This window comes from Chenopodium album, chromosome 18, assembly GCF_948465745.1.
Source record: "Chenopodium album chromosome 18, dcCheAlbu1.1, whole genome shotgun sequence".
NCBI lineage: Eukaryota > Viridiplantae > Streptophyta > Magnoliopsida > Caryophyllales > Amaranthaceae > Chenopodium > Chenopodium album.
In genome coordinates, this window is record NC_137851.1 from 17,219,481 (window position 1) to 17,247,249 (window position 27,769).

The 27,769-nt window shown below is 35.0% G+C and overlaps 1 protein-coding gene across 1 annotated transcript; it reads left to right on the plus strand.

The window, feature by feature from the left end:
- The first annotated feature begins 1,168 nt into the window (after nt 1-1,168).
- LOC145591588 (uncharacterized) lies at nt 1,169-26,801 on the plus strand. Its single transcript, XM_081648096.1, has 18 exons — nt 1,169-1,565; nt 8,333-8,554; nt 11,055-11,150; nt 11,368-11,420; nt 14,047-14,143; nt 14,361-14,434; nt 16,149-16,269; nt 19,428-19,538; nt 20,289-20,365; nt 21,734-21,800; nt 22,302-22,367; nt 24,616-24,723; nt 24,819-24,949; nt 25,246-25,312; nt 25,513-25,580; nt 25,693-25,777; nt 25,907-25,977; nt 26,225-26,801. The coding sequence occupies exons 1-18, from the start codon at nt 1,416-1,418 to the stop codon at nt 26,595-26,597; spliced, it is 2,037 nt and encodes a 678-aa protein (XP_081504222.1). The 5' UTR covers nt 1,169-1,415; the 3' UTR covers nt 26,598-26,801.
- Nucleotides 26,802-27,769: the final 968 nt, after the last annotated feature.

Here is a 27,769-nt window from a genome sequence, read left to right on the forward strand (position 1 = left end):
TTTGGATCGGTTTGAAAAAATTAAAACCGAAATATTTCGGTTTGGATTCGGTTTTGGGATTCGAAAAACCAAAAACCGAACCGAAATTAATAAGCCCACTAATCCCAACCCATTATCCTACATATATATACCCAAAACCCTAAATTTCTTCCCCGCTTTTCCCATTTCCCTTCCACTTTCCCTCGGCACCCCTCACCAAAACCCTAGATTTCTCCTCTTTTCTCCTTCGTCACCACCTCACTCCGTCCGTCCAGTCGTCCACCACCACCAGTCCGGTACTCCGGTATCTCAAGTCACCTTCCTCACTTGTGTTCTCAAGGTATCTCTTTTGTGTAAACTCGGCCGCTCCATTCCGGTGTTCATTCTCCCTCAAATCACCACCACTTCACCGCCGCTCACCACCACGTTCCCTCCCCAACACCTCTCTCAGTCACTCAAAGGTAAGAATTATCATTTTACTTCTCTTCGGATTGGTGAATTTGATGTTTTGTTGTGTTCGAATTGGTGATATTCCTTTGTTTCTTTGTCCCTAGATTTCCTTTTATCCAATTAGTAAAGAGGTACAAGTTGGAAGTTTTGAGCCAAAAGTTTATGAAGGAAGCACCGAAGCAGAAGATCTGATTTTTTTTTTAATCTACTGTATATGTCTTTTAATGTCAGATTATTGGTGGGAAAATTTATAATAGTTGATTATATAAAATTATCTCTCAATTTAGTTTGTATTATTTTGTGTTCATAATTATACATATTACTTAGTTTTCTTATGCTCCGCACTTCAATTCGAATCTGGTAAGGTGTATGGATCAGTTTCGGTTTGCTAATCAAAAATTCAGTTCAATTTGGTTTGGACCGAATTAAAATTCAATTTGGATTCGGATTGAAAAATGTAAAATCGAATTAATTCGGTTTGGTTTCGGTTTAGGCCATAATCCAAACCGAACATCGAACTTTCATCCCTATAGGATGTAGTTGAATAAACAACTTAAATTGGAGGATATATGATAATTTTGAAAAAATAGAGGTACACCTAGAAACTCTACAACCACGGGAGCATAATTCCGAAATTAAAAAGACAATTTTGCCACCAAAAACAATTTGGGTCCAAAATAGGAGCGCCAAAGTGTATAACCAAGTCAAAACCCCGTATTCAAACGGGTCGGGGGTTTGCATTGTCAATTTGAAGGAAAACGCTGAAAATTTCTCATTTCTCCAAAAATTCCCCCAATTTCTCCCCTTTCAACCCCAAAACCACATTTTGACCTTCAAACAACAATTGAAATCCCTAATTAAACATTAAATTTACTAATCAAAGCTAAAAAATCCCCCCAATTTCTTCGTAAAATTTCAATTCGATTTCTCTGGTAACCGCCATTAACGATTTCTGGAAGAAATTCGGATCATTTTGGTGAAGAAAAATGTCGTGGCTGAGGACGGCGGTGAGCAGGGCAGTGGAGGTTGGAAACAAGAACAATATCACTCGCACCGTCAAAAATTATGCCGATTCTGTTGTGCAGCATGCTGGCCAAGCTGTTGCTGAAGGCGCCAAGCTCCTCCAAGATCGTATTGTTAGTTTTCGCTCTCTCTTTTTTTTTTTTTTTTCTTTTTTTTTCCCTGTCAATTGGATTTTATTGGACTTTTCTTATCTTTTTGATTGATAATGTATTGGTGATTATTGTATGTAATTTTTAAATAGTGCAGCAATTTGAAATTTCACTTCTTAGGTAATTGAATTTGTGTGATTCGATACATAATGTTGGTTTAAGGCATATAGTACCGGAATTATCCGAAGCACCAGTGTAAAATATAATTGTACTACCTCCGTTTCATGTTATGTCAACACAACAAAGACTTTGATACGGACTCCTAGACAAAATTTGATTGTGAGTATTAAATAGAGAGTGAAAGATAGAAATGCATGCAATTAGGAAAGAAAATATATGTTGCACATAATGTGTAGCATCCATTTTTGGTAAATGTTGAATATAATAACATTATAATTGTATGAGTCTATGAGATACCACATTACTGTAGCACCTTTTCATTTTACCTGAGTTTGGGTTAGTTTTTCCTGCTGCTGAATTAGCAAACATGTTTGTTGTTATTTTTGTGAAGCCATAGGGGTTATGTTTTGTTAATGGTGATTCGTGACGTCGATTGTAATGTTGGAAATCAAGCCTATTTGAGTCCAAGTGAATGTAATTGTTTTAAGCCAACTTTCGTTGGATTGGGAATGTGGAATATGCTGAAAATCGACAGAGGAGAAACCCTTTTGTTAACCATTTTTGTTTCAATAATCGAATATAAGCAAATTGCTATTGGTATTGGTTTAGGCTCTTAGGGTGGAAATTGAATATAGGCAATTTTTAGGCTCTTAGGGTGGAAATTGGTGAAAATATGTTTATTTTAAATCTATACAACAAGCTCCAACAATGACGCATACTAAAGTAAGGGCCTGTTCTTGAATAAGTTATTATTATTTATTTATTTTATAAGTTTTAATCTTTGTAAAAAATTAACAGCACATTAGCTACTAATGGAGTTAAGTAGACAAGAACATCAAAATAAACTAGGATAGAAAATAACAGAAAGTTTATAAACAACGTTATTTTAATGCAAGTCTTATGGGGCTCACAATGACATTCACTCATTTTTTTTTGGTGGATTAGAAAAGCGAAGGCATTTTCTTAACTCTACATGAATCCAAGGATGTATATTGATGAGAAACCTAATGCACTCTTAGGATGTGTTATATTCACCTTATTTTCAGTTTTCACTTATATGAACTTATCCGAACTTAATTGAATTTATTTGAACTTAACTGAACTTATTATCCGAACTTACTAGAACTTATTAAAACTTATTTAAGTTGTATATTAAACTTGGGTAACACTTATCACATCTTATTTTTCCTATAGTGAACTTATTTTTCCTCTGAACTTAACTAAACTTATTAGACTTGAAATAAGTGAAAATCAAGTGAACAAAACAGGCCCTTACTCCCCTAAAGGTGGTGAAATTATTAATGTTGATTGCAACTGCTCGTCACCACAAGTGAGATTTAAGTTTAGGAACTAATCATATTTTTCAAACTTGCTTTTGGATTTTACGCATTTTGCTTTTAAAAATTTTGCTGTTTAAATGTGCACGTGCTTGCTTGAATAACACATTAAGCTAACTTGCGTAACTATAGTCGCATCTCAAAAATAATGAATAAGGAGTAGGATTTTTTTGTTGGAAACTACGTACTTTGATTGTAGAGCTCTTAGTTTGACCATGAATCTTGACTAGTATTCATGTGGTGTCTTATTTCAATCGTCTTGATATGCATTGAAAAGTGTGAAAATAAAAGCGGGTACATGAATACATCGAACATAGTCATGTGGTGTCTTATTTCAATATTTAACTTTTGTTTAGATTTTTGTTTTTATCAAACTACTTTTAAAATATCATTTTGGCTCATGTCATGGGATGTAACAAAGTTTTACACTGTATGTCATTGGTTTAATCCCCACTTTTTGGTTTAAAGCTTTGATTGATTGATTGACTAATATAAACTACTTTTAAAACAACAAAAGTTTCGGTAACACTACTTGATCATGGTTTGTGTGGCTTTTTTATATTAATTCGCATAGCTATGGATTGATTTAAGTAATTAAATGAAAGAATTAAGCAAGAGGGAGGCATTTAGCTAAGTTAAAATCACAAGGATAATTTCACTTTTCAGAGGTGGATTCTCTCCCAAGGCTCTCTCTCTATAATTCACAATGTTCATCGTCTCTAAATAGCTGAATATATAGCTCTCCTTCTAATTAAATATCTTCTTATTCAACCCTACTAACACATAATGCAAATACCAAAATTCCCTACCCCCTTAAATATTGATTCATAGCATAATTTTCCTTCCAAGGGTTCCACTTTTTCACCTCCATCCATTTTATACCACTTGAAATGTCATATATGCCCCTATATATTGTCTTCATCATCCTTATTCCATTTTCTTAATATCCGCGTTCAATTCCTTCCTCACTTCAATTTTCTTCTTCTTTTCTTAAATTTTCAGTATCTTCAACACTCATTTCCCACTCATAATTATCATCAATATGTTCTTCTTTCTCTCTCACAATGCTCGACACAATAATATTAGAAATCAAATATAATAATTGCCTCGCAACAAAAATATAAAATATGAACATTAGAGTTTTCATTCATTGAAAATTCAAACGTCTCCCTTATTCAATACTCTTCTCAATCATCAATTATAAACTAGTTATTTCTATCCAGTAACCTTAATTTGCAAACCTTCGAAATGAACTCAAAACACCCAAATTGAAAACCCTAATTTTTATAATAAAAATGGGTAGAAAGTTAACTTAAGTAAAACCCTAGATTTTCAATTGCACATCAATCAATAATAAAAATTAAAGAAAAGTACATGTTAGATGTAAGCTCACTCAATTTTGAGTGCTCATTGTAGCTTAAACTTTTAAAGTCTGAATTTTAGAGTGAGGTTTGTGTAAAAACAATCACAAATACAAAAAATTCCTCAAAGAACAAAAGTTATTTTGGAGAAAATTGAAATGTGGGTCCCATAGATGAAGAGATGTGGGAAGATATTAAGATGAGGTAGTGCTACTCAAACTTTTATTGCTTTTAAAGTACTATTTTTTTTAATAAAATATGTCATTGTTTCAAAAAGTGCCTCTTCTAGTATTTGACAATTAATCTTAGAGAGTATGATATATCTCTTCATTGTGAACATTGGTGCATTCGCCATCAAATTCAGGTCCGTAATGCGAGGATTGTTTGCCAGAGAACTCCATCTGTATTGCAATTGGTTTTTAATCAACTAGTGGGAGCACACAAAAATGGAGCTATACAGACAAATGTTCCATTTTTTTTTTTAAAAAGATACTCTTTCTGTGAAATTAGTTTGCGGATTGGTTCTTGGAATGTGGGAGCGTGGGAGAAAAGAATTTAGTTTGCGGATTGGTTCTTGGAATGTGGGGTCTCTTACGGGAAAATCAGCAGAATTGGTAGAAGTAATGAAAAGACGACGCGTGAACATCATGTGCCTCCAAGAGACAAGATGGACAGGAGAAGGAGCTCGAGGCTTGGTTTTGGGGTATAAGGTATGGTATGTTGGGCAAGAAACGAGCCACAGAACAAGGAATGGTGGAGCTAGGAACGGAGTTGGTGTGGTTCTCGATGAGAGGTTGGCAAAAGAGGTGATCGAGGTCTATCGGAAGAACGATAGGTTGATAAGGCTGAAGTTGCTATGTGGCAAGGAGATTGTGAATGTTATCAGTGCTTATGCTCCCCAAGTGGGTTTAGATGCAGAAGAGAAACGACAATTTTGGGAGGACCTAGACGAGGTGGTGCAGGGTGTCCACCACTCAGAGAAGTTATATATTGGAGGGGATCTAAATGGGCACGTTGGGGCGAGCCGAGATGGCTATGAGAGTGTCCATGGAGGCTTTGGGTATGGGCAGAGGGACGCCGGTGGTGAAGCTATTATGGATTTTGCCCAATCATATGATTTAATTTTGGCTAATACTTGGTTTAAGAAGAGGGATTCACACTTGATAACTTTTCGGAATGGAGCAAATGCAACTCAAATAGACTTCCTGCTCACAAGGAGCATAGATAGCCAAAGTTGCATAAACTGTAAGGTTATCCCAGGGGAGAGTGTGGTCACCCAACACCGGCTATTGGTAATGACTATTCGTCTGAAAGAGAAGGCGAAGAAAAAAGTTAGACAAGAAGAACCAAGGATAAGATGGTGGACCCTAAGGGATGCAAAAGCTAAGGTTTTTACAGAAAAGGTAATTGAAGAAGCGGATTGGGATGGAGAGGTGGATCCGGACATGACCTGGTTACGAATGAAGAACTGTTTCCTAAGAGTGGCCAAAGAGGTCTTAGGGGAAGTAAGGGGAAGAACTTCGGTACAGAGAGATACTTCGTGGTGGACTGAAGAGGTGAAAGCAGTAATTAAGCAAAAAAGGGAATGCTATCAAGCCTTAGGAAAATGTAGGAGTGATGAAACCTTTGCAGCGTATAAGGAGGCTAAGAGTAAGGCAAAGGCAGCTGTTCGCCAAGCAAAAGAAAAGGCATATCAGGAGGTTTATGAAAAGCTTGATTCCAAGGAGGGAGAAAGGATCATTTATAAGATGGCAAAGAGAAGACAAGAGGCAAGGAAGGATATTGGCATGGTGAAGTGTGTCAAAGATAAGAACCAAATGGTCCTAGTGCAAGAGGAGGGCATCAAGGACAGGTGGAAGGGGTACTTCGATGAATTATTTAATGGAAGTAATGGAGTTGTGATAGGAGATACCTCTATGAGTGATGAAGAAATCAACATGGAGTATGTGCGAAGGATTAGGAGAGTAGAGGTGGAGATTGCACTGAGGAAGATGAAACCTAAGAAGGCGGTTGGCCCTGATGGGGTACCGATAGAGGTGTGGAGGTGTTTGGGTAAGATTGGTATTGATTGGTTAACAAACCTTTTCAACAAGATATGGACGGCTACAAGGATCCCACAAGATTGGAGGAAGAGCACCTTGGTCCCGGTTTATAAAAACAAAGGAGACGCTCAAGATTGTTCTAACTATCGAGGAATTAAGCTTATGAGCCATACTATGAAGTTGTGGGAAAGGGTGATTGAACAAAGGTTGAGGGCATGCACAAGCATTTCAGATAACCAATTTGGTTTTATGCCTGGGAGATCTACTATGGAGGCAATCCATTTGATAAGACAAATGATGGAGTTTTATAGGGTAAAGAAGAAAGATCTTCATATGGTCTTTATTGATTTAGAGAAGGCATATGACAAGGTGCCAAGAGAGATACTTTGGTGGGCAATGTTGAAGAAAGGTATCCCACGAAGGTATGTAGACCTAGTTAAGGATATGTATCGGGATGTGTCAACAAATGTGAGGACATGCGGAGGGTTGACAAAAGATTTCCCTATTACAATCGGATTGCATCAAGGGTCTGCATTAAGCCCTTTTCTTTTTGCAACGGTTCTAGACGAATTAACTAGACCAATTCAAGATGAGGGTCCATGGTGTATGCTGTTCGCAGATGATATCGTTTTGGTGGATGAGACTAAGGATGGGGTTAATGTCAAGTTGGAGCAATGGAGGCAAAGGTTGGAATCTAGAGGGTTTAAGCTAAGTCGGAGTAAGACTGAATATTTGGTATGTCGTTTTGGCACTCAGAGGGGGACAAGCAATGAAGTGGTGAGTTTGGATGGAAAGGATTTGACCATGAGTGAATGTTTTAAGTACCTAGGGTCGATCATCCAGAAGAATGGTGACATTGATCAAGACGTGACCCACAGGATTAAGTCAGGGTGGCTTAAATGGAGAGCGGCCACGGGAGTGCTATGCGACCGCAGCATTCCCTTAAAGTTGAAGGGAAAATTCTACAGGACTGCCATAAGACCAGTGTTGCTCTATGGTACAGAATGTTGGGCTTCTAAGAAAGAGCATATTAAAAAGATGGAGGTTACGGAAATGCGCATGTTAAGGTGGATGTGTGGAAACACTTTAAGAGATAGAATCAGAAATGAGGTTATTCGCAGGAAAGTAGGTGTGGCGGGCATTGTAGATAAATTAAGGGAAAATCGTCTGCGTTGGTTTGGACATGTAAGACGGAGACCCGAGGGTGCACCGGTGCGAAGAGTGGAAGAGTGGGACCATGGAGGGATTAAACGAGGAAGAGGGAGACCAAAGATGACTTGGTTGGAAGGAGTGAGGAAGGATATGAAGTGCATGGATTTACGTGAGGATGAAGTTTTGGATCGTAAGGGATGGAGGAGAAAGATTTATGTTGATGACTACACGGAATAATCAAATTTGGTTCATGTTAGCCGACCCCACTTTTGGGATTAAGGCTTTGATTGATTGATTGATTGATTGACTCTTTCTGTGAAATTAGACAAGAATACTTTGTTTTCTATTAACCTTAGAGGTCCATAGATTTTAAAACTTATAACCCACACCACTGATGTGAAGAGGCATCAGGCTGATAATTTGATTAATGATTTGCTCTATCTGATAAATAAAAGGTTTAACATTTTATAAGCTCAATATGTACTCCTATGTGTATCTGAAATTTGGTTTGTGTACCTCAAAACAATGAAGATGTGATTGTGTTTGTTTCACTGAACTGGGATCCTATTGGGTGATTGGAGTTTACTCGGTGTTTCTGTCATAACAAATGGTTATTTGTGTAATATATGCTATTGCCTTAAGTATAATTTACTCGTTTTAAGTTTCTGAATCTTTTGCTTAGAAGGCTTTCTAAATCTTCTAATAAAAAACAATTTCAGGGAACTCGGAACCATAAAAGCTTTAAGCTTGCTGTCAAGAGATTGGAGGAGGCCGCTGTCAGCTGCAAAGGGCCAGAAAGAGTTCAGCTGTTGAGGAGATGGTTGAATCTTTTAAAAGAAATTGAGAAGCTATCGGGAGATTTGACTGAAGATACTGTAATGACTCTTGAGCAGCATCTTGAATATGATGAAACCAATGATAACACAAGGAAACCATCTTTGGTAAGTAAATCTGTGCTAGCACATAACTCTTTTTTTTTTTTAATTATTTTTTTTTAACTATAGTCTTCTGTAGCGCAGTTGTGAGGTATGAGGAGTTCAGGTGTGAGGCAGTCCCTCACTTCTTCATGATTGCCACATGTATATATAGTTACATTCACATTGCTTTAAGATGTGTGCAAATTTTGGAAATTTTTTCAAAGAGTACTTTTGGTATAGATTTGGAATGAAACTTGTTTGATAAGATTTATTTTTTCTATGATATAACTCTCTCTGACTTGTTCTTGTTAATTACTATCTAAATTTTAATCTTTTAAAAACCCTAAATTGTCCCTGAATTTATCACTATGTGAATCTAAGTTGACCATTGGAGCCAGATGCCATCACCATTTTTCTATCCTTACATTTTCTGATTAGACTTTAGCACTTTTCCTGCTCACCCTTGTTTGGCAAAATGGTGTTCATTTAAAGGTTGGAATTGATCATGTTTTCTTAGGCCGTGCTGCCTTAAATATGACGAAAAACGAGAAAGAGTATGTAAAAGGTAGTTATTATAGAACTCTACAGATGGTAGTTGATTTCAAAAAGTTCTAATTATATTACACTTGATATTTGAAACTTGACATGATTCCATTCTAACAGAAGTTCTCTAGTATCATGTAAGCTACGTTCGTTACGCTCCTTTTCTAGCCCCTCAAATTATTATACAAGTACAAACAACCTTCAATGTTTACTTCCCCTTTTTAACCTATCTCACCTGTCTACTCAAGTAGAACAAAGTGAAAATTCAAGACTTATAAATTAGCCTATGCTGTACATGATACAAACACTAAGAGACAAGGGCTCTAGATGGCACTCTTGGCTATATATTGAGAAAAAGTATATTGAGAAAAAGTATAGTTCATCTGTTCTTTTATAATCTTAACATTAAGGGTTTCATGCTTGCCATTGGCAGCCCATTGCACATTTAGTATCTTTATTATCTTTTAGTGAGAATTATAAAAAGTTGATATTTAGAAAATAGAAAGTATAGATTGAGATGAATCTAACAAGATTCCTCATGACTATTTTTCCCAATGTATAAATCACCTATGTTACATGGACTCGGGTACGTGTGTCGGACACGGACACGTGTCCGAGTGTCCAATTCGTCCATTTCCAAAATTTTAGGACACGGGGACTCTGTCCTATATTTGGACACGGGTGCGGGGACACGACGCTTTCATTTTTTGCAAAAAAATTATAGTTTTATAATTTTATATGTTTTTATCAGCCGTGAACAAAAAATGAAATACTCCGTAGTGTAATCGGACACAACTAAATCACAGATAAGGTCGAAGGAGTATGTATGGTTAGTGTCAAATTCCAAACGTTGCAATTAAAAAAAGAACAGTGGAAGTATAGATTAAAGATTTTGGGTACTGTTTAAATTGTGAGATGGAAATAGTAGATGTGATGGAAGATAGTTTATAATTTAATATTGAAATGTGTATAAAAGTAGAGGTGACTTGAGAATTGAGATGTTTTCCTAGCCCAAAGAAGATAATAGGTTATATTTTAAGACTCTAAATGGTAAAATTGGTAAAGCAGTGAGTGATGGAGGTAGTATTGTTTTGCAAGAGATTTCAAAGGAGCAATGTGTTTTTTTTATTTTTTTTAATATTATTTTTGTATTATTATTTTATTTTATTTTATTTATTTATTTATTTATTTTTTTTTACATAGGTTTATTTCCTTTATACTCCTTATTCCCAGCTAAATTAATACTAATTACGAGAACGTGGGGTCTATTTTTATATTTAGGCTTGCAAATTTTGAGGTCATACTTCTTTCTTTCCCTTCTAACTCCAGTTCCTTTGTAGAATAGCCCTTTTTCATTTAATTCTATTTTTATCTATTTATTTATTTTTTATATCAAACCTCTATTTAGTCCTGCGCTTGGTTCAGTTGAAGCTTGGTTCAGTTGAAGCTTGGTTCTTCCATCTCTTTTATTGATGAATATATTCTTATCTTTAATGATCATCTTTGATTTCTCAAATTGTTTCTTCATGATAAATACATTATATGTTGTTGGTTTGGTAGATAAAAAATCAAAGTTACAGTGTGTATCATTATTTTCTCTTAAACTGTAAGTCTAGGCACTTTCTTGTATGCTAAACTAATATTTGCAATGTTAACCTTGGTTTACCCACCCTGTTTATCGAGTCTTACATCAGTGTAATGCTGTTAACCTCGTTCTCTTTGTGTGTAATGCGGTGTAATTTTCCATAAAGGGTTGACCTTGTGTTTCAGATGGTTAACTTTTCAGAACAGACATCCTTTCAAGTTTCAAATGAATTTGTGAAAATTTTCTTCTGCTTTATACCCTTGATGGCCTTGAACTTGTGTTTTTACTGGTATTGGGATATTTCAATCCATTATATTTATGTTGAGTTGTGATAGTATTATTGTGTATTCATTTTGAGCATCAATTCTGACTGTCTTGCTTCCTGTAAATGGGCAGGTTCTGTTTTATGATTCTGATGATCAGTATGAACCTATGAACTTCCGGGATGTTTTTCTTCACAGTCAGGCTCTTGAGGGCATAACTCTTTCAATGGTATGCACTCAGTAATTTTGCTGTATAACTGTTATATTCCTCGTCTCTTATTCAACTCAGACTAGGTGTGTTTATATAATTAATTTTTAACTTCTTGAATTAAAAAGCTCCTTGAAACTTGAATATATGTTGTCTTTTAGAACAGAAGTCAGTAGATTATTCAACTTTGCCTTTCTTGATGAAAGATGTTAACAGCACAACCTTTTTTATGATCCAGATCCTTGAGGCACCAAGTGAGGAAGAGGTCTCTTTACTTTTGGAGATGTTTGGGTGAGTTGTTAATCTGGAAAATTTAAAAATCTTTTGAGTAAAGTCAACTCAGATTCTTCCTAGATTTAAACTGTGTATTATTGATTTGGATAGACATCATTTTCTGTGGAAAATATTAAGATTAAGACAGAGCAGTCAGGAATTCATGACTAAAGCCTGTTCTCTTCACTTGCTTTTTGCTGAACTGAGACATTATTTTACTTGCTCCGTATTTATATTGATGTTTACATAGTTGGACTTATTTTTGCCAATGTATTTTAATTGTTACTCACTCACTATTGACATGCTCTATGGATTTTTTAATCTTAATAATAGATCTTTATTGGATAAAAAGCAAATGAAATCAATTTGTATTGATTGAAATTGATCTTTTAAGGTGAAGAGAACAGAGTCTAAGCTATATTAAGCTGCAATTTGTATTATGAGTTACTGTGTGGTGAGTGTAATGTGTTGTACTATACTGCATTACAATCGGACATTTAACAGTTGTATTTGCTCTATATCTAGAACTGAAAAGCCAAAATCAAGTACGAAGTACTATTCTTTAATTATATGTGCATATAAATTTAGTTTTAAAAAGCCCTTAGGTGCCAGGTGAATTAAGGTGCAGGTTAGTACGCCTTGACCTTGCCAGGCGGAGTGCTGAGCGCATTACAGAAGGTGACAAAAAGCGCTTGACTTTGGCCACCTCAACCAACTTGCAATGTGCAGAGCTTGTGCTGCCTGTGAGAGAAAGAGTAGATTAGATTTAAATTTACAATATCATGAGTAATATATAATTTCTGTATTGTCGTGAATGTATTCAAATTTAGGATTGTGTCCCTATATCCATAAATTTCAGAATTACCGTGTTTAACTCAGATCAGCACTTGTGTTGGATACTCGTACCTGTGTTCATGGAATATAGCCTGCTTGTGAATATTTCAAGTATCTAGGATGAAGAGAAATGAAGATATTGGGGTAATTAAGATTTCAAAAGGAGTCAAGTGAAGATGGGTTAGATAGAGGGAGTTAAATATGACATGAAGAAAGGGGGATTGTAGAATTGCAGGTGCATATAGCACTAGATAGAAATGATTGGAGAATGAGGATCTTTTTGGGTTCCACAAGTGATAAATTTTTGTTCATGCAGACAACCCCATCCTTCTAGTAACAAAGCTATGATTTTGTCATTGATATAAAATTATGCAGTATTTTTTAAGGTTAATCCTGTACTTTGCAAGTATTCATAATTGTTTTATCTCAAGTGTCTGAATGGAACTGTTTGTGAATGATTAAGTATGTTTTGGTTATTACTACTTTGAATCATAATAGCCTATATTTGATTACTTCCATTAGGCATTACATTTATAAGATTAGGACAGGATTGCAGGGAAAATATCTTTGACATTCTTTGAAGAAAACTTCTAAGATTTTGAAATAATTAAGGATCACTATGAGAGTATGAGGATGCTATTTCCCATTGGTGGCTGAATGATACATGCACTCAACTTTAGCAGTGGATCAAATTTTGTTCTAGCGTGTCAAATAAAGGCTATCTATGTTACTCAGATTCAATTGGCTGTGTCAGACTTGTGTGTGTGTGTATGTGTGTGTGTGTGTGTATGTGTGTGTGTGTGTGAGTGTTTGACTTGGCTATGTAATAAATATTTTCCCTGTTCTTGGTAAAATAAAAAAGTCAAGTTTCCACACCTATGTTAAGGTGAGAAGGGTCTACTTTTGGGTAATAGAGGAATTAAGAGTCTTTGTAACATGGAGGAAATTTTTTGATTCTAGGTCTACATTGTTTAAGAGTTATGCGTGCTACTATGGAGTCAAAGTTTTGAAAACTTGGTGATCATATGAAAAGTGAGAAGTTAGTCAGTTACTGTCCACAGGGATCTTGATGTTACCCAGACTTGGGCTAGATCTCAATGCCAGTATGATTAGTCTCATCTTATACCCTTGGCAGTGATGAGCTCTATACATTCAGGATGCTTTAATGAAGGTGGTAGATGTTTGAGCTGGTGATAGGGATGCCCTTGCTGCACATCAGAAATTGAAGTGTTCTCAATTCTCATATTAGTGATTAAGTTTTAGCTTCTATCATCATAGAAACAATGAAAATTTAGCCACAGAGCTATAAATGATTGTGCTTCCATCTGGTTTGGAATTGAGTTGTTAGTTATTTGTCAATTTCATGTCTGAAATATTACCAGTGAAGCGTTCTGCTTGTGAATATATAGTTGCTTCTAAATACCTCTTCCACCCCTGCCCTTTCAAAAGCGCTTGTGGGTTTCCTTTTGCATGAGACTGCAAGTGGAAGTGTGGAACTCATTTAGCCTCTTCTCCTTCTTAATGACAGTTATAGAAAATGTAGAAACCAATATTGTTTCCTTTGCCCTTATATTTGCAAGAATATCCCTATGGAGTATGGACACAATTCATTATTCTCATGTAGGTAGTGTTTTATGCAGAGACATGTTTAATCAGCTGAACTCGTGATTCTATCACCAGCTTTTCATGTATCTCTCTGTCTTGTATATAATTTTGGTGTTTAACTTAATTTTTATGCTCTGACATTTTGATCATGAAATTTGCTTGCTTGTTGTCGGAGATAATTTGAATAAAAAGCAAATGAATGCAGGCTCTGTCTCACTGGTGGAAAAGAAGTCCATCATGCTATAGTAAGTAGTATTCAGGATCTGGCACAAGTTTTCTCAAGTTATGAAGATGAAGTATTGGTAAGAATGATGATTGATGGTAATCTTTTTTCTTTTCAGTGATTGATTTAGATATATTGATTAATGTGTTACAACAAAATTTTACCAATGACAAGCCTTGCTCTCTTTAGTGGCTGACCTGATGGTAGAATAATGATTTTCTACATATGTTACTTCCTGGGTCTGATGCCAGGGAAATGTATGTATGTTTTACTTTCATTATTTTTCCACTTTGTAGGTAAAACGTGAGGAGTTGCTACAGTTTGCTCAAGGTGCAATTTCAGGGCTGAAAATAAATGCAGAACTGCTGAGGTAGTTGATAAACTCAGGGCTCAGGCTTTTCATTTAACATTGCATTACACTGGCTCATTTATTATTTTGATTCTTTATAAATAGGTAGTTTGCTGCATAGATGGCATTTAAAGTGATCAGCGTATTCGTCTAACTGTCAGAAAGTTATACTGAATAACAATGGGCTAGATACCCATTAAGATATACTCCCTGGAAATTGCTAATGTAGCATGCTGGAAACTAGTTAGTTTTTGATTCCAAATGTAATTCTTGATAATCTTCTTATTGATAACTGTGATCTAAGGAGTTACACTTTTCTTCCGTCCTCCCCCCAAGGTGGCTGTTTTGGGTATTGTACGTGGAATAAATGCGAAGGGTGACAAAAATTATTGTGCTTGGCGCATGTGCTTCTACAACTCTAAGGGGGAGAATTTGGTTGGTGGGACAGTAATTGTTTGATATGGGGTTGAAATCACCTGAATCCTCTGTGAGTCAGTGCTGCTAGGTAGAAAAGGAAGACCAAAGAAATGCCAGAGATGGGTCTGCTTAACCTACATCTTCCTTGGGGTTGATATTGAATTATTGAGCCAATGGGTTCAGTAAATTGAATAAAAGGGACAAAAAAACAAAACAAAAAAAAAAAAACAAAAAACAAAAAACAAAAAACAAATTAGTTTTGGTCCAAGCCTTTAACTATCTCTTCGAGTCTTCCCAAAAACCAACTTGTCTCATTGCTGTCCCTCATGGCATCATTGTCGGCTTGTCGCTACCCCAACCGGCATGATCTCCACCTACCCACCACCTCCTTCTAACCTTTCTCTTAGTATCTTCTGCCCTAACTTCTTTTATGAATCTATGGAGTTCTGTATACCCCTTCAAATCTACCAGTTTCAGCTTTCCCCACCTAAAAATATGCAACCTGTGACACTCCCAATTAAAATCTACTATTGCCCTCTCTACCAAAGAGATGAAAAATGTAGATGGAAAGATTGGTGCTAGAGGCTCAATTTTTTTCTTTGATCATTTAGCCTAGCACCAGACCTTTTTCTTGCTTGTGGTAGAGATTATCGTTAGAGGTTCAGTTTTCAGTGGCATGAGTGATTAGTTGGTTATAATGGCAAAAGAAGGTTGTAGTTGTCTGCGGAGGGAAGATAGGAAGAAGGAAGAAGTAGAAGGAAAAAGTTGGTTAGCTTCTCGAGGAGATAGTCAGGTGGTGAAGTGAGACAGAGCACAGAGGGAGATGGCGGCTGTTGAACTTTGACTGATATCTTGAGGGGTGTGAGGTTAGGGAGATAATATTTGTTGGTTTGTTTCCTAATTATTTAGAGTTTATATGGTTGAAAAATTAATGCTGTTTTAAATTGTTATGACATTCGTACAACCTTCTTTAAAGAGTAGGCTGTTGGCATCCTCTACTTTATACCTACTACTTTCATCCTCAAGATTCCTGATATTTAGAAGTCAACTGTCATCTAGGTAATTTTAATATAGTCTTTCTTCCTTATGAAAAACTTAAGTGGTAGAAATGTAAAATGGTGCGTGAATGCATGGGCTCTTAGAAGAACTGGTTGTGTTATATAACTATTGAATTACTCTGGAAATAGAATACTTTAATTTGGGGAAAGATTACATGATATATTTCAAAGTTTTCTTCAGTGTATCCTTTTATATATATTTTCTTAGTGTATAAAAAAGCTATGCTGATTGATTTTTACTTTAATTTTTATGAACGTAGAGTAGAAAATCAAGTTTCAAATCTCAGAAAAAAACTTGATGAGATGAAAAATTCGCCTGAGCTTTCAGGTGAAGGTCCTGTGCAGCCACCTGTAACTGATTCTGCTACTGCTACGATAGAGGTATTCCATTTTCAACTCTCTTTCAATTGCAAACTGATGATCTGACATGGTATTTGATTTCTAATCTTATTTTTTCTCCTCCTTGTTCCTTTCACCTCTCAATCTTTTGTGATATAAGCATTTAGTTAAATGATTTTAGTTGCCATGATACTATGTCAATATTAGAATTGGTAGCTGTTCCGTATGTTGTCAAACTTTATCTTTCACTAATTTTGTACGATTAAGTGTGAGGGAATTGAAAAGCTTTGATGTTGTAATTGTGTGGATACATCGTCACTTGTGCTTTTCTTTTGCCTTTGATTTGATTTTGTCATGATTAAGGTTCTTTTGTCTCTCTATTTTATTGTTTTTGTCATGATTTGTTTTCATGTATCTTTCACTAATTTATCCAATTCGTGTTTTATGAACTGTATTGATTTCCTTTGTTAAAGTCTTCTTAAACCTTGTGTGTTTTTTACCCGCACGTTTTACCACTCTGTGAAAACTTTCTTGAATTTTATTCTTGGCTCTCTTGTAAAACTCTGTTAATTTTTACTTGGATGTTCTTTCTTTTTCTCACTTTACACACCTTTTTTATACTCCTTCAATTTATTATCTTGCGATGTCCCTTTTTCTATATCGGACGGTTCCTTATGATGATTCATATTAGTCGACCCCAAATCATTTTGGGACTAAGGGTTTGTTGTTGTTGTTGTTGTGGGGGGGGGGGGGGGGGGGGATGACTTTGTGAGTGTAGGGCAAGTGGAAGTATTCTCATGTGTAAAGTTTTGAAATTATAAAATAGGGAAGAGTGATATTTTGCATAATCATGGCTATTTTCATGTATTTATTTACACCATTATACAAGTGCAAATCTATTCGTAGATGCTGTCTTGTATGAAAGGATATATCATTCTAGCATCAGGGATCGCCAAACATCATGATGTCCATATGTAGGTACAGAGTATTAGTAGCGAGGTTGGAAAATTGGGTTTAATTGTGAAGGATCATGTTGCAAATATTTTCTGATATAAAGTGTGTTGGAAATATATCTTGGCAGCTTTGGCTTGAGTTGGAATGATAAAATCTAACAAAGTCCATGTTTTAGGTCTGAATTAAAATTTGATCCTCTACTAGGTATTTACCTAGTAAAATATCTTTTACCCTAGTTTTATCTTTATGCGGTGACAACTGCTGATGAGGCAACCCTTGAGAGTTGAAAGTTAGAGTTGCAGTGTGTTAGTGGTCTTCTTTTGGAACTCATGGATGGCATTTTGCTGGTACTCTGGCAGAAATGTGTGTGAAGTTTATCTGACATATATGATTTCTAGTCATTTAACAGTAATAGAGTCAATAAAGTTGCTTAGTGTATATGTACCATGTTTTAATGTGTTGAATTACAATTTTATGGAACATGCATTTTGGATTTTTAATTTTTAATTTTTTTAATTTTTTTTTTTTTTTGGACTTGAATTTTATGCACTTTCATCTTGGATGTGGATTCAAGTTATTTGGATTTGAAGTGAAAGAAGTGCCAAATGAACTGAATTTTATTTCCCCTTTGCCATCCACGTATTCATACCAATTAGTAGCCCAAATGGTACATAGTACTACATACACAGTCAATTGTACCAAGTATCAACTCTCTTATATCCAAATACTCAAATAGAAAAAGATAAAGAAAACCTAACTTCATCTGTGGTAGATTTAAATGTTTTATCTTTTATAAATAATACTCCCATAAATTCTGTTTAAGCAAACCAGCATTGAATAATCCGGCGTGGACATTTTAGATTTTGTTTTCAATTTTGGATTGGATTTGGACATGGTTTCAACACTCTAAATCATTTTTGGGACCCCCTTTACTATCTTGCGTCTCTTACCTTACAATATTTACACCTTTCCATTCTTGCTCTCTTATTTTATATACCTTTTTCTTTCACCCATTGACTTTTATACTCATTCTCTCTACCTTTTGATTACACCCTTTTTTAAAATTTTGTTAATCTACGTATCTACTTTGTGTAGAACCAAAAAAAAAAAAAAAAAAAAAAAAAAAAAAAAAAAAAAAAACAAAAATTACAAAGGTAAAATACTTCTTAGATTGTTTCCCACAAAATAAATTTTTTTTTATTTAAATGTGAAATTTAGTTGGACCCATGCTAGGCCTTTTAATTGGCTCATTAAATTTCAAGAAGGTTGTATAGGGGTGATGGTCTTATAGCTACAAATCTATTAGAAATTTTTATGATTATTGCTGAATAAGCATGTAATAAAAAATGAGATGAGTAGACTTCTGTATTCTAGAGAATATAAATTAGCCAAAAAAAAAGGTCTATTTTTATTTGCTTGTTCGAAACACTTGCTATGCGTTTTAAATATAAAGTATAAATGCTCAACCTCCATATCAATCACCTTAATAAGGTAAAAGGTTTCATGAATTTATTTATCCTCGCTCATGTACTTGACTTGGTTTTGACTTGAAAGAATCAAAACAATAAATTACTTCGTGATTGATAATATGATAATTTGAAACTTTGTTGTCAAAAAGATATAAATTGAAAGTTGAACATGTAGATATTCTTGGATTGTTTGTAAACTTTTTTTTAATTCATCTAAGCATTAGGCAAGGTTTTTGTAGTTTTAAATATTTGTGTGGCTATCTTATTTTTTCTAAAAATTGTGTGAATTTGGTGAGGGGTTTTGGTTCAAGAACAGTTATGGAATATTCTAAACTTATGATACAGAGTATAATATCATTTGGATCTCAAGTAGAGCCCTTGCTCTCAATGTTTTTGTTATATTTTGCTAGTGGTGAGAGTGAGACTACCTATTTCTTAATATTGCTTGTTGTTTTGGTGTAAGCTTATTGAGGTTGTGACTCTTGTGAGGGTACTGGGGGTTGGTGTTGGGCCATGTGGCATGTGGCATGTAGATTAGCCTAGTTCTTATGCTAATGAATATGGAAATTTCCTACATAGCTTTGGTAGAAATACGAGTTAGAGATATTCATGTAGATGTATGTGTTTGGATTTTATCAGCTTACGATCTCTCATATTCTAGTTACTTATCGGTCTTTGCTTTATGTGTTACAATGTTAGGTTGTTTACTTTTGTAGCTATGTGATATAGTCCCAATAAGATATTTGATCATTATTTCCATCTATTGATTCGTTTTAGGGCTTAAAACAAGCACTTGCACAAATCCGCCTTTGTTCTACATTGGAAGGTTTGTTGGTTAGGAAGCAATCATTACACAACGGAGACACCCCTGAAATTCATGCTCAAAAGGTGTGTAATCTTTTTGCTGTTGAATGTATTTTGCGATTTGCTATTCATTGCAGTCCTCTGATGCTCTCTTTTGATACTATTATCTTGCTTATTTTATGGCATTGTTTTAAGTTATTTTCAGAGAATTGGAAAGTTTTTTAGTTAATACTTATTACTCATAAGTTCAGTTTGTGCACTGCTATTTCATTTAGAGGTTTCTCCTTATAATTTGGATTTGAAACTGTGATTAAACTTTACAAGTGGTTTTCTGTTCAATGCCTGAACTATTGGATTTGACCGGAATACGCAATTTTTTGGTTGGATTTTGATTGGCTTTGAAACATTGGTACAAATTGTGAAACTTTGCTCTGTCTCCAACTCTTTCCTTCTTCCTCTCTTTTTCCCTGTACATAGCTTTACGCCTTTATATATTCCTTTCTTTTAATCCATCTCTTTTTCTAAAAGGATTCCATTTGGCCTTTTATTAGTTATTTAATCTTATAGAACAATGCATGGTAGCTTCAGTACCTTGATTGCATGAAAATATATAGAATCTTAAATAGTAAATGAACAATAAAATGCGATGCACAGCTACCCTCATTGAAGATGGGATGCAGTCTAAATGTCCACCTCTGATCACAATGTAACAATTGAGGGTGAAAAGTGAAAAAAGTATGGCCTTTTGATTTCAGAGCATGTCATGTGAGCTTTTTGAGTTGAGATTAGACATTTTGAACTGATGTAGCTTTGTTTATACATGTTGAAGAGCAGATTGATAAGCTCAAAGTCTTATCTGAGTCTCTGGCGAATTCTTCTACAAATTCTGAGAAGCGAATATTAGATACCAGGTAAGAACTGGTATGTTAGTATGTACCTGATGTTTCATAAATTACTCTTTCTTATTCTTTGTAGATTATTTGGTAAATTTTTTTTTTTTTTGGTGCAAATTTCGGCAATAATTTCATATTCCAGTAATCCAGTCTCACTTTGAGACATTATACTTCCTTTTTTTTTTTTTTAACAAATAACAAATGTCCTGAATTCACCACTTGTTTATTCATTGCTCGGTCCTCTTCAGCTTGATGCACAACTTATTTTTGCTAAACTTATCTTCTTTTTGCTGGGAAAAAAAAAAAAAAAAATCTGAAACTTATTTAAAACATGCTGAGGAAAACTAAACCTGAATCAGGGTTTTGTTGCACTTTCCAAAAGAGGGTGCATGCTTTCATATATTTATATTTACCAATTGGTTTGTACTTTTCTGTTTCCTAGGTGACTTGTTTGGTTACTTTGGTATTTGATTTTGCTAAATATTAGCAACAGAACAAGGCTTTGTTCCGTTTTACATAAACTTACTGTTCTTTGGAGACCCTCTTAGAACTGCAACTCTTGGGCCTATGGGTGAACATGAACGCCGTGAACCTTTGCTTAGGATGAGAAATATCTGACTTGATCTCAACCTTCCAGTATGGAACAGTATCATAGAGGACATCTGGACATGGGCACTTTCCACGTATATGTACCACTTTCTGCCGTTTTGTGTGTTACTTTGTTATATACACTCTGTTCTCTTTTACTTGACAACAGACCCTTGAGATAAGTTTTTGGAACCTATGATACCTTATCCAATTTTGACTTGGCACATTTGCCAACACACAACTTTGAACATTTATATGTTTAAATGTCAGCAAATTTTGCAAAAAATTGATCATTGTAAAATATACTTTGTACATATTAATTATTCCAAGAACATTTGTAGTTTATATTAGAACAAATCAGTCAAAATAAGCACATGAATAGGGCAATATATCATGGGACAGTTAGTACCATGCAACAGCAAATTATACAAATATTATTTTTACAATGGTCCCGAAGCTACTGTAGGATAGAAGTTATTCTCATTAAAGTTTTTGACTAGTTGACGGGTAAGTACACTAATTTGATACTCCACTACAAAAGGCATAGGACAGCATTGTCATGCAGAAGATTACATACACAATAGTTCATTGTATGCAAGTAGCCAAGTGCGGTGTGTTTTGTTTATGCATTTATTTCTAGTTTGTTGCTGTGTCACTTACTGAAAAAGTATTACCTATTTGTCGAAATTCTTCCTCTGTTGTTATTAGGTTATGCATGCTCCAACTTACCATGTTGTAAGGGTTATTTGTTAGCATAGCAAATGATTACTGACCTTATATGTTTGCCAATGTTGACAGATCCCAGAAAGAGGAGGCTCTGAAATTTCGTGTGTCTAAAGAAAGTGAAAATAGTGAGATGGAGAAGGTACTTGTTATAGCCCTGCAAAGCAGTGGTTGTTGATCATCTTCTGTTTTTCCAATTTGCATGGTACCATCACTATAGGGGTTGGGGCTTGGGGACTTCAATAATCTTGCTGTTTCTTAATTAGCTGTTTGAGGCTTTTGTATGCAGATTTGCTTTTGCCTGTGTGAAGTTCCTTATGTTTATATTGTCTTCAGGAATTAATTCGAATCTGTGAGTGGCACTATAGGGGTTGGGGCTTGGGGACTTCAATAATCTTGTTGTTTCTTAATTAGCTGTTTTGAGGCTTTTGTATGCAGATTTGCATTTGCCTGTGTGAAGTTCCTTATGTTTATATTGTCTACAGGAATTAATTAGAATCTATGAGTGGCACTTTACCCTATAATTCAGGATTAGTTTTTTTTTTCCAGTTATTATAACTCTTAATACCATCGAGGAAAAGAATTCTACTTTTTGCTTGCTTCTAACTAATTTCTCTCACTTAAAATTTTCTTGTCTGTCCAGGAATTAGGAACTGAAATTGCAGAACTTGAGAAGAAAAAATTAGAGCTTGAAGCAGAACTGAAAAAGGTTCCTGTTTTTTTTTTTTTTAATTCATTCCCCCCCCCCCCCCCCCTCTAATTCTGTCTTTTGTGAGCTTTTTGGTTCTCTAATCCAAAACATCTGTTCGATTTAGGTTTTGTGAAAAAACAGAATTCAGTTACCAGAGTGCTTGACTGTTGCTACTACTACTACGACAACTAATATTTTAAAATAATAACAATAAAATATTACAGCAACAATTACTAGGTTTACTATAACTATTTTTTATCTTAATTATCATTTGTGCATATTTAAGAATTACAAAATTTCAGAAAGCTTAACAAAATCAGCAAGTTTAAAAAGGTTATTTTAAAAAAATAAAAATTAAAACCTGATAAAGAAAAATAATTAAGATATATGTTCAAAGTGAGCACTCCGTAATAAATAAAGATAAATGAACACGTTTTTCTTAAGGTTTTGAACCCATTTATCAAAGAGACTTGCTTAGGTTCTTTGACAAGAGTTGTATTTTCAATCAAAATTAGTCAACAATTTTATGGATAGTTGCAACGAAATGGATGTAAAGGTTGCACTTTATTTTTTGTTCAGATACTTTCAATGTTCTATTCAACCTTTTTATCATACTGTGTGTCTATTTGTTGTTTGGGGGGTGGGGGTGGGGTGGGACTGAGGTTGCTAAAATTTAGTACAAGTATTCCAATCTTTTATACTCATAAATGCTTACGGGTGATGGTTTCGGGCATTTAACTTTTCAGCTTGGATCTGATATGTCGATTTTGTTTATTAGATTTGAAATTTTATCATTTACACCTTCATTGTTAAACATTCTCCAGAATTCCAAACCTTAAAGTTTCCAGACATGAAACATTATCTTATTCCTTCACCAGGTGTTGGCAAAGAAAATTGTCAGAATTATCAGTTCTCGGGAAAAAATAATAAATAATCTTTATTTTGTTTAATTCTCTCTTTTTGTTTTTTGACAAGATTCACTTTTTTCTATTAAAATGAGACCAGGCTCTTATAGATGTGCTTGCTTCATTTGTCTATGGAGGACAGGGGCTGAAATCTGTTTAATTAGAGAAACCCTTGGGACTTCTTTGGGTGACACAAGTCACGTGAGCACTCTTTGGTTTCTTTGAGTTCAAAGAAAGAACGAGTAATTGAGCTTCATATATTTAACTTTTTTTTTTTTCTTTGATCTGAATCCTTAATCCAAATCCGATATATATTTCTGGTTTATATAGATTGAGTCCAAATTATTAAAATAAGTTCAGCTTGGATTGGTTTTTGGATTATACCCAAATGATTATAACTCCTACAGCAGCTTTACAGTTTGATCGTTTAGTAATCTCGAATTCTATGGTGTAAAAGAACTAAATTAGTTTTTGACTACTTGATTAGTCTCTTTTACTGCTTGTTTGGATAGGCTTTTTAAAAATGAGGAAGTGAAGATAAGGGGAGGGGGAGGTGAAGGGAGGTTAGGAGAAAAATTCCTTTGTTTGGGTAACTAGGAGTATGATGGGAAATTGGGAAGGGAACTTTGCTTGAGGTATTTTTTTCTGTATGTTTTCCCTCCCTACCAGTTCACATGTGTACCACTCTATCCTTCATCAATGGCAGAAGAATATCCACTGACAGAGCCCCAGTACCTCCACTTTATTTAACTATTTTGATGCTCACCCTTTGAATCCCTCATTTCCTATCATTAGACCATCCTCTCTCACTAAAAATTGTCCTCGACTACCTAGCTCTCCTTAGTTGTTCGGTGGTTATCGCTCCTCAAAAAGTTTCTCTGACAATTCTTGAATTTCATTTCAAGTTTTATTATGGGGTAGCAGTTTGAATTATATGTATTGATATAGACATAAAGGAGAGGTTAGAAGAGAGGGAAATGACAAGTGAGTGGGGAGAGTGTCAATGGAGGAGAGATGGAATTACTAATTAGTTAACAGTGTCTTTTCCCCGTTGTTAAGGCCCGTGTTTCTATCTTCCTTCTGAATTTTGTTTGTAATACTTTTTGGAGAGACTTCTTTCTTAAACTATGAAGGGAAGCAATTCCTTCCATTCTCCTCACCCCCATACATTGTTATCTAAATAAAGTAAAATACGCCCTATCCTTTCCCCCCTTTTTTCCCCCTCTAAATCCCTCTTTCCAAACAAACTGTTAGTGCTTGCTTCCTATATTTTCAGTGCCCATATATGTTTCCATTTCATATTAGTTTCTTGTATTTATATGCTATATTTACTGTCAGCTTAAAGTGAAAATGTGGTTTAGGTGACTGTTTCCTTGGTTGCTGCTCAAAAACGTCTTCAAATTTCCAGGGAAGAGAAAGACCAATTTGATGAGGCTAACAATCAGATTCTAGAACACCTAAAAACAAAGGTTTATATATATATATTTTATTATTAAATCCCCCCAATGCTCAACAATCTTGTGAGGAAAAGGCATTACATCATATTGATTGTTATTCTTCTCAGGAAGAAGAGCTTACTAGATCAGTTGGATCTTGTAAAGCAGAAGCTGATGTACTAAGGACATGGATCAATTTTCTTGAAGATACATGGGCTCTACAGTGCACTTTCGTGGAGTCCAAGGAAAAGCAGGCGAAGTATGTGTGTATATTCTGCTGAACTTAATTCATAGCTTAAAGAAAAAAAAAGTTTTGCTTTTCACAAATCTTCAATAAATTATGCTTTTACTTAAGATAATAAAACTGTAATTGACTATTTAACAAGTCCTCTTTTCTGGTGAGCTTTGTTTAATGAACAGCATCTGCACTCCCCACGCGCACCCTTATCTGTCTTTTCACCTTTTTTTATTTCCCCTCTAAGCCCCTCTTTTACTATGATATTGTTCCTTTCTCCATGGTAATTAACTAATAATGTCTTTTTGACTTTTTGAAAGTGATGAATTGGAGAGGCATGAGGACTTTTTTGTGGACTTGGCCATTGAACTTCTCTCTGGGTACAAGGTAATTTTGCGCTTAAGTTATGTTTATATGCGGGTGCCTAGGAATTAAGTATCATTCGACTACTGAATTATTTTAGCTCAGTCTTCGATTTTTAGTGTGTTTATTGTATTACACTGGATTGAAATATATATTATGAAACAATCATTTGCCTATCAATATTTGCTTAAGCTTGAAGCCCTTGTTTTCATGTATTTCTGCAGAAAGAACTGGAGCCTTCAATTGGTCGTATTAGCCAATATGTGGAGAATCTTAAGTCTTTAAGTGGAGGGTAATGTTTAACACTAGTTGTTTAGCTCCCATTCTTGCTTGCATATCCCTACAATTTTTTCCATGAGGATTAAAGGGAATTGGATTCTGATTGTGTAGCAATTCTGACACAGGTCTAAGGTAACATCACATGGTGATGATGAAGATTCAAATCCCAGAAGAAATTTGGAGGAGGAATACCTGGATTATGAGGCCAAGGTTTGATGATTTTCTTAGTGTTGACTTTAAATTATTTGACATTTGGGAATTTGTTGGGATTATAGGAACATAAATATTAATCCTAGATGGGAGAATTTATCTGATGAGACTTTTTCCCTCTTTTTGCAGATAGTGACCACCTTCAGTGTAGTGGACAACATGAAAGAGCACATGTATTCCAAAGAAAGAAAATTTTCAAGGTTAAATTTTTTTATTTTCCTAAACTTCTGTGCTGTAAATAATTGTCACACAGCCGAGGGTATATATATCTTGTGTCGGTAAAACTTGTCAGACTTTCTTGAGCATAAAAGGATTGTTATTAACAAAATCTTACACCTGAAGAATTTGGAAAATCTGACAATTTTCAGACTATGGGAGTATGTATTGTTCATGAATGTGCATATTTCAATATTCTCAAGTGGGAGTTTTTGTTTCTTTTTCATTCAGGAAAGATGATTCAAAAGTCAAGGAGCTTTTTGATGACATTGAGAAGTTGAGAAGGGAATTCGACTCAATTGAAAGGCCGGTCCTGCAGATGGAATCCCCAAGTAGGGAGCCAGAGACTCCAACTAGTGAGAAACCCCAGGAAATTATTTCTCAATCATCTGTAGAACCAGCAAAAAGTTTGGAAAGTGAGAAGAAGCATACTGAGCCTTCAAAAGCAGAAAAAGAGCAGGTGGATGACCATGAAGCAGAGTTGGCAAAATTGGAGTCTGAATTCGGGAAGGTTGGTGTAGATTACACATCCGAAGAAATTGGTGGCTGGGAATTTGATGAACTTGAGAAAGAATTGACAAATAGCGAGACAGGAAAAAGGTAGATAGATCGATAGTACCCACTCTATAAAAATCATGTTATATGTGTGCAATAAACCAGACCAGCTGTGCAATTTTTCTGCTACTTTTTTTACTGAGCATGTCCTCTCCCTAACAAGCATTGTTTTTAGCTCAAAGGGAAATTACCGTCACTTGTAACCTCTGTGCTTGCTCCCTTGTAAAGTCTTAGGCACTTTCTTGACTCTTGATTGTATTGGCATTTGATTATCTTTTTGTTCTGTATCTTACTGTCCTATCCTTGTACAAATCATCGTTAAGTATCGTTTTGTGCTACATGCGGATTTGTCGACCATAAAGCTTGCTTTTATTAACTTGTTTTCTGGAGCTTTCCAACTACCAAAATTGGCATTGGTTTCATGGTGGCGGGGAAGAAAATGGTGGGGTTTTGAGATTTCTTTGTTACTCCATTTGTGAATTGCTCAAAACTGTTCCCGGTATCAGAGTAGGAACTTGTTACACCTTTTGAATGACAGCATCATTGCACAGAGGGGCTCCTCTGCTTAGTGGTTTTGTAGCCCCATTGACTCCCAAGTTTCTTCTTCTAAAGATCCTTTTTGGTGGCCAAAAATCAAAGATAAGAAAAAAAGATGCACCATGTTTGTTGCGTAGAACTGTTAAACTTCCCACTAAAATTGAATCGAACTAAATAAAGCCTTGGCCTTTCCTGATATTGTGGGGATGGTGGGTCATTTACCTTCTTCTATTACGGCTTTCTTTATTTGTTTTACTGTTACTGTAATACTGTAACCACCATAATCACAGCTTTACTTCATATTAAAAAGTAGACAATGTGATCTTAATTTAGGGAAATGCTTTGAGCTATAACTTTGCACTTTTTATATTGGTTTTAAAGTCTTTAAAGGGATTACAATAATGATAAAAAATGTTTTTTAATGTATTACTAGTCTGATTTTCTTACAATTTTATCTCACTTGGTGTTGACGTGTTGTAAATGCATAATTATTACTTCTGTTTTCCTATTAGTTTTGTATAGTTAATCCTAATATTGAGTACATCACACCAGTAATAGTTTAACAAAAGGATTTATAGAATTCCTGTACCTAGTTTGTGCATAGGTCATATTTTTGCCCGTGCAAGAGAAATTATTTTATTGAATACTTGTCTTAATTTCTCCTTTAAATACGCAAACTTACGA

Coding starts and splice junctions, on each gene's coding strand:
- LOC145591588 (XM_081648096.1), top strand. CDS start 1,416: ATGTCGTGGCTGAGGACGGCGGTGAGCAGGGCAGTGGAGGTTGGAAAC. Junction 20,366..21,733: donor AAGCGAATATTAGATACCAG/GTAAGAACTGGT, acceptor CAATGTTGACAG/ATCCCAGAAAGAGGAGGCTC. Junction 25,313..25,512: donor AACTTCTCTCTGGGTACAAG/GTAATTTTGCGC, acceptor GTATTTCTGCAG/AAAGAACTGGAGCCTTCAAT.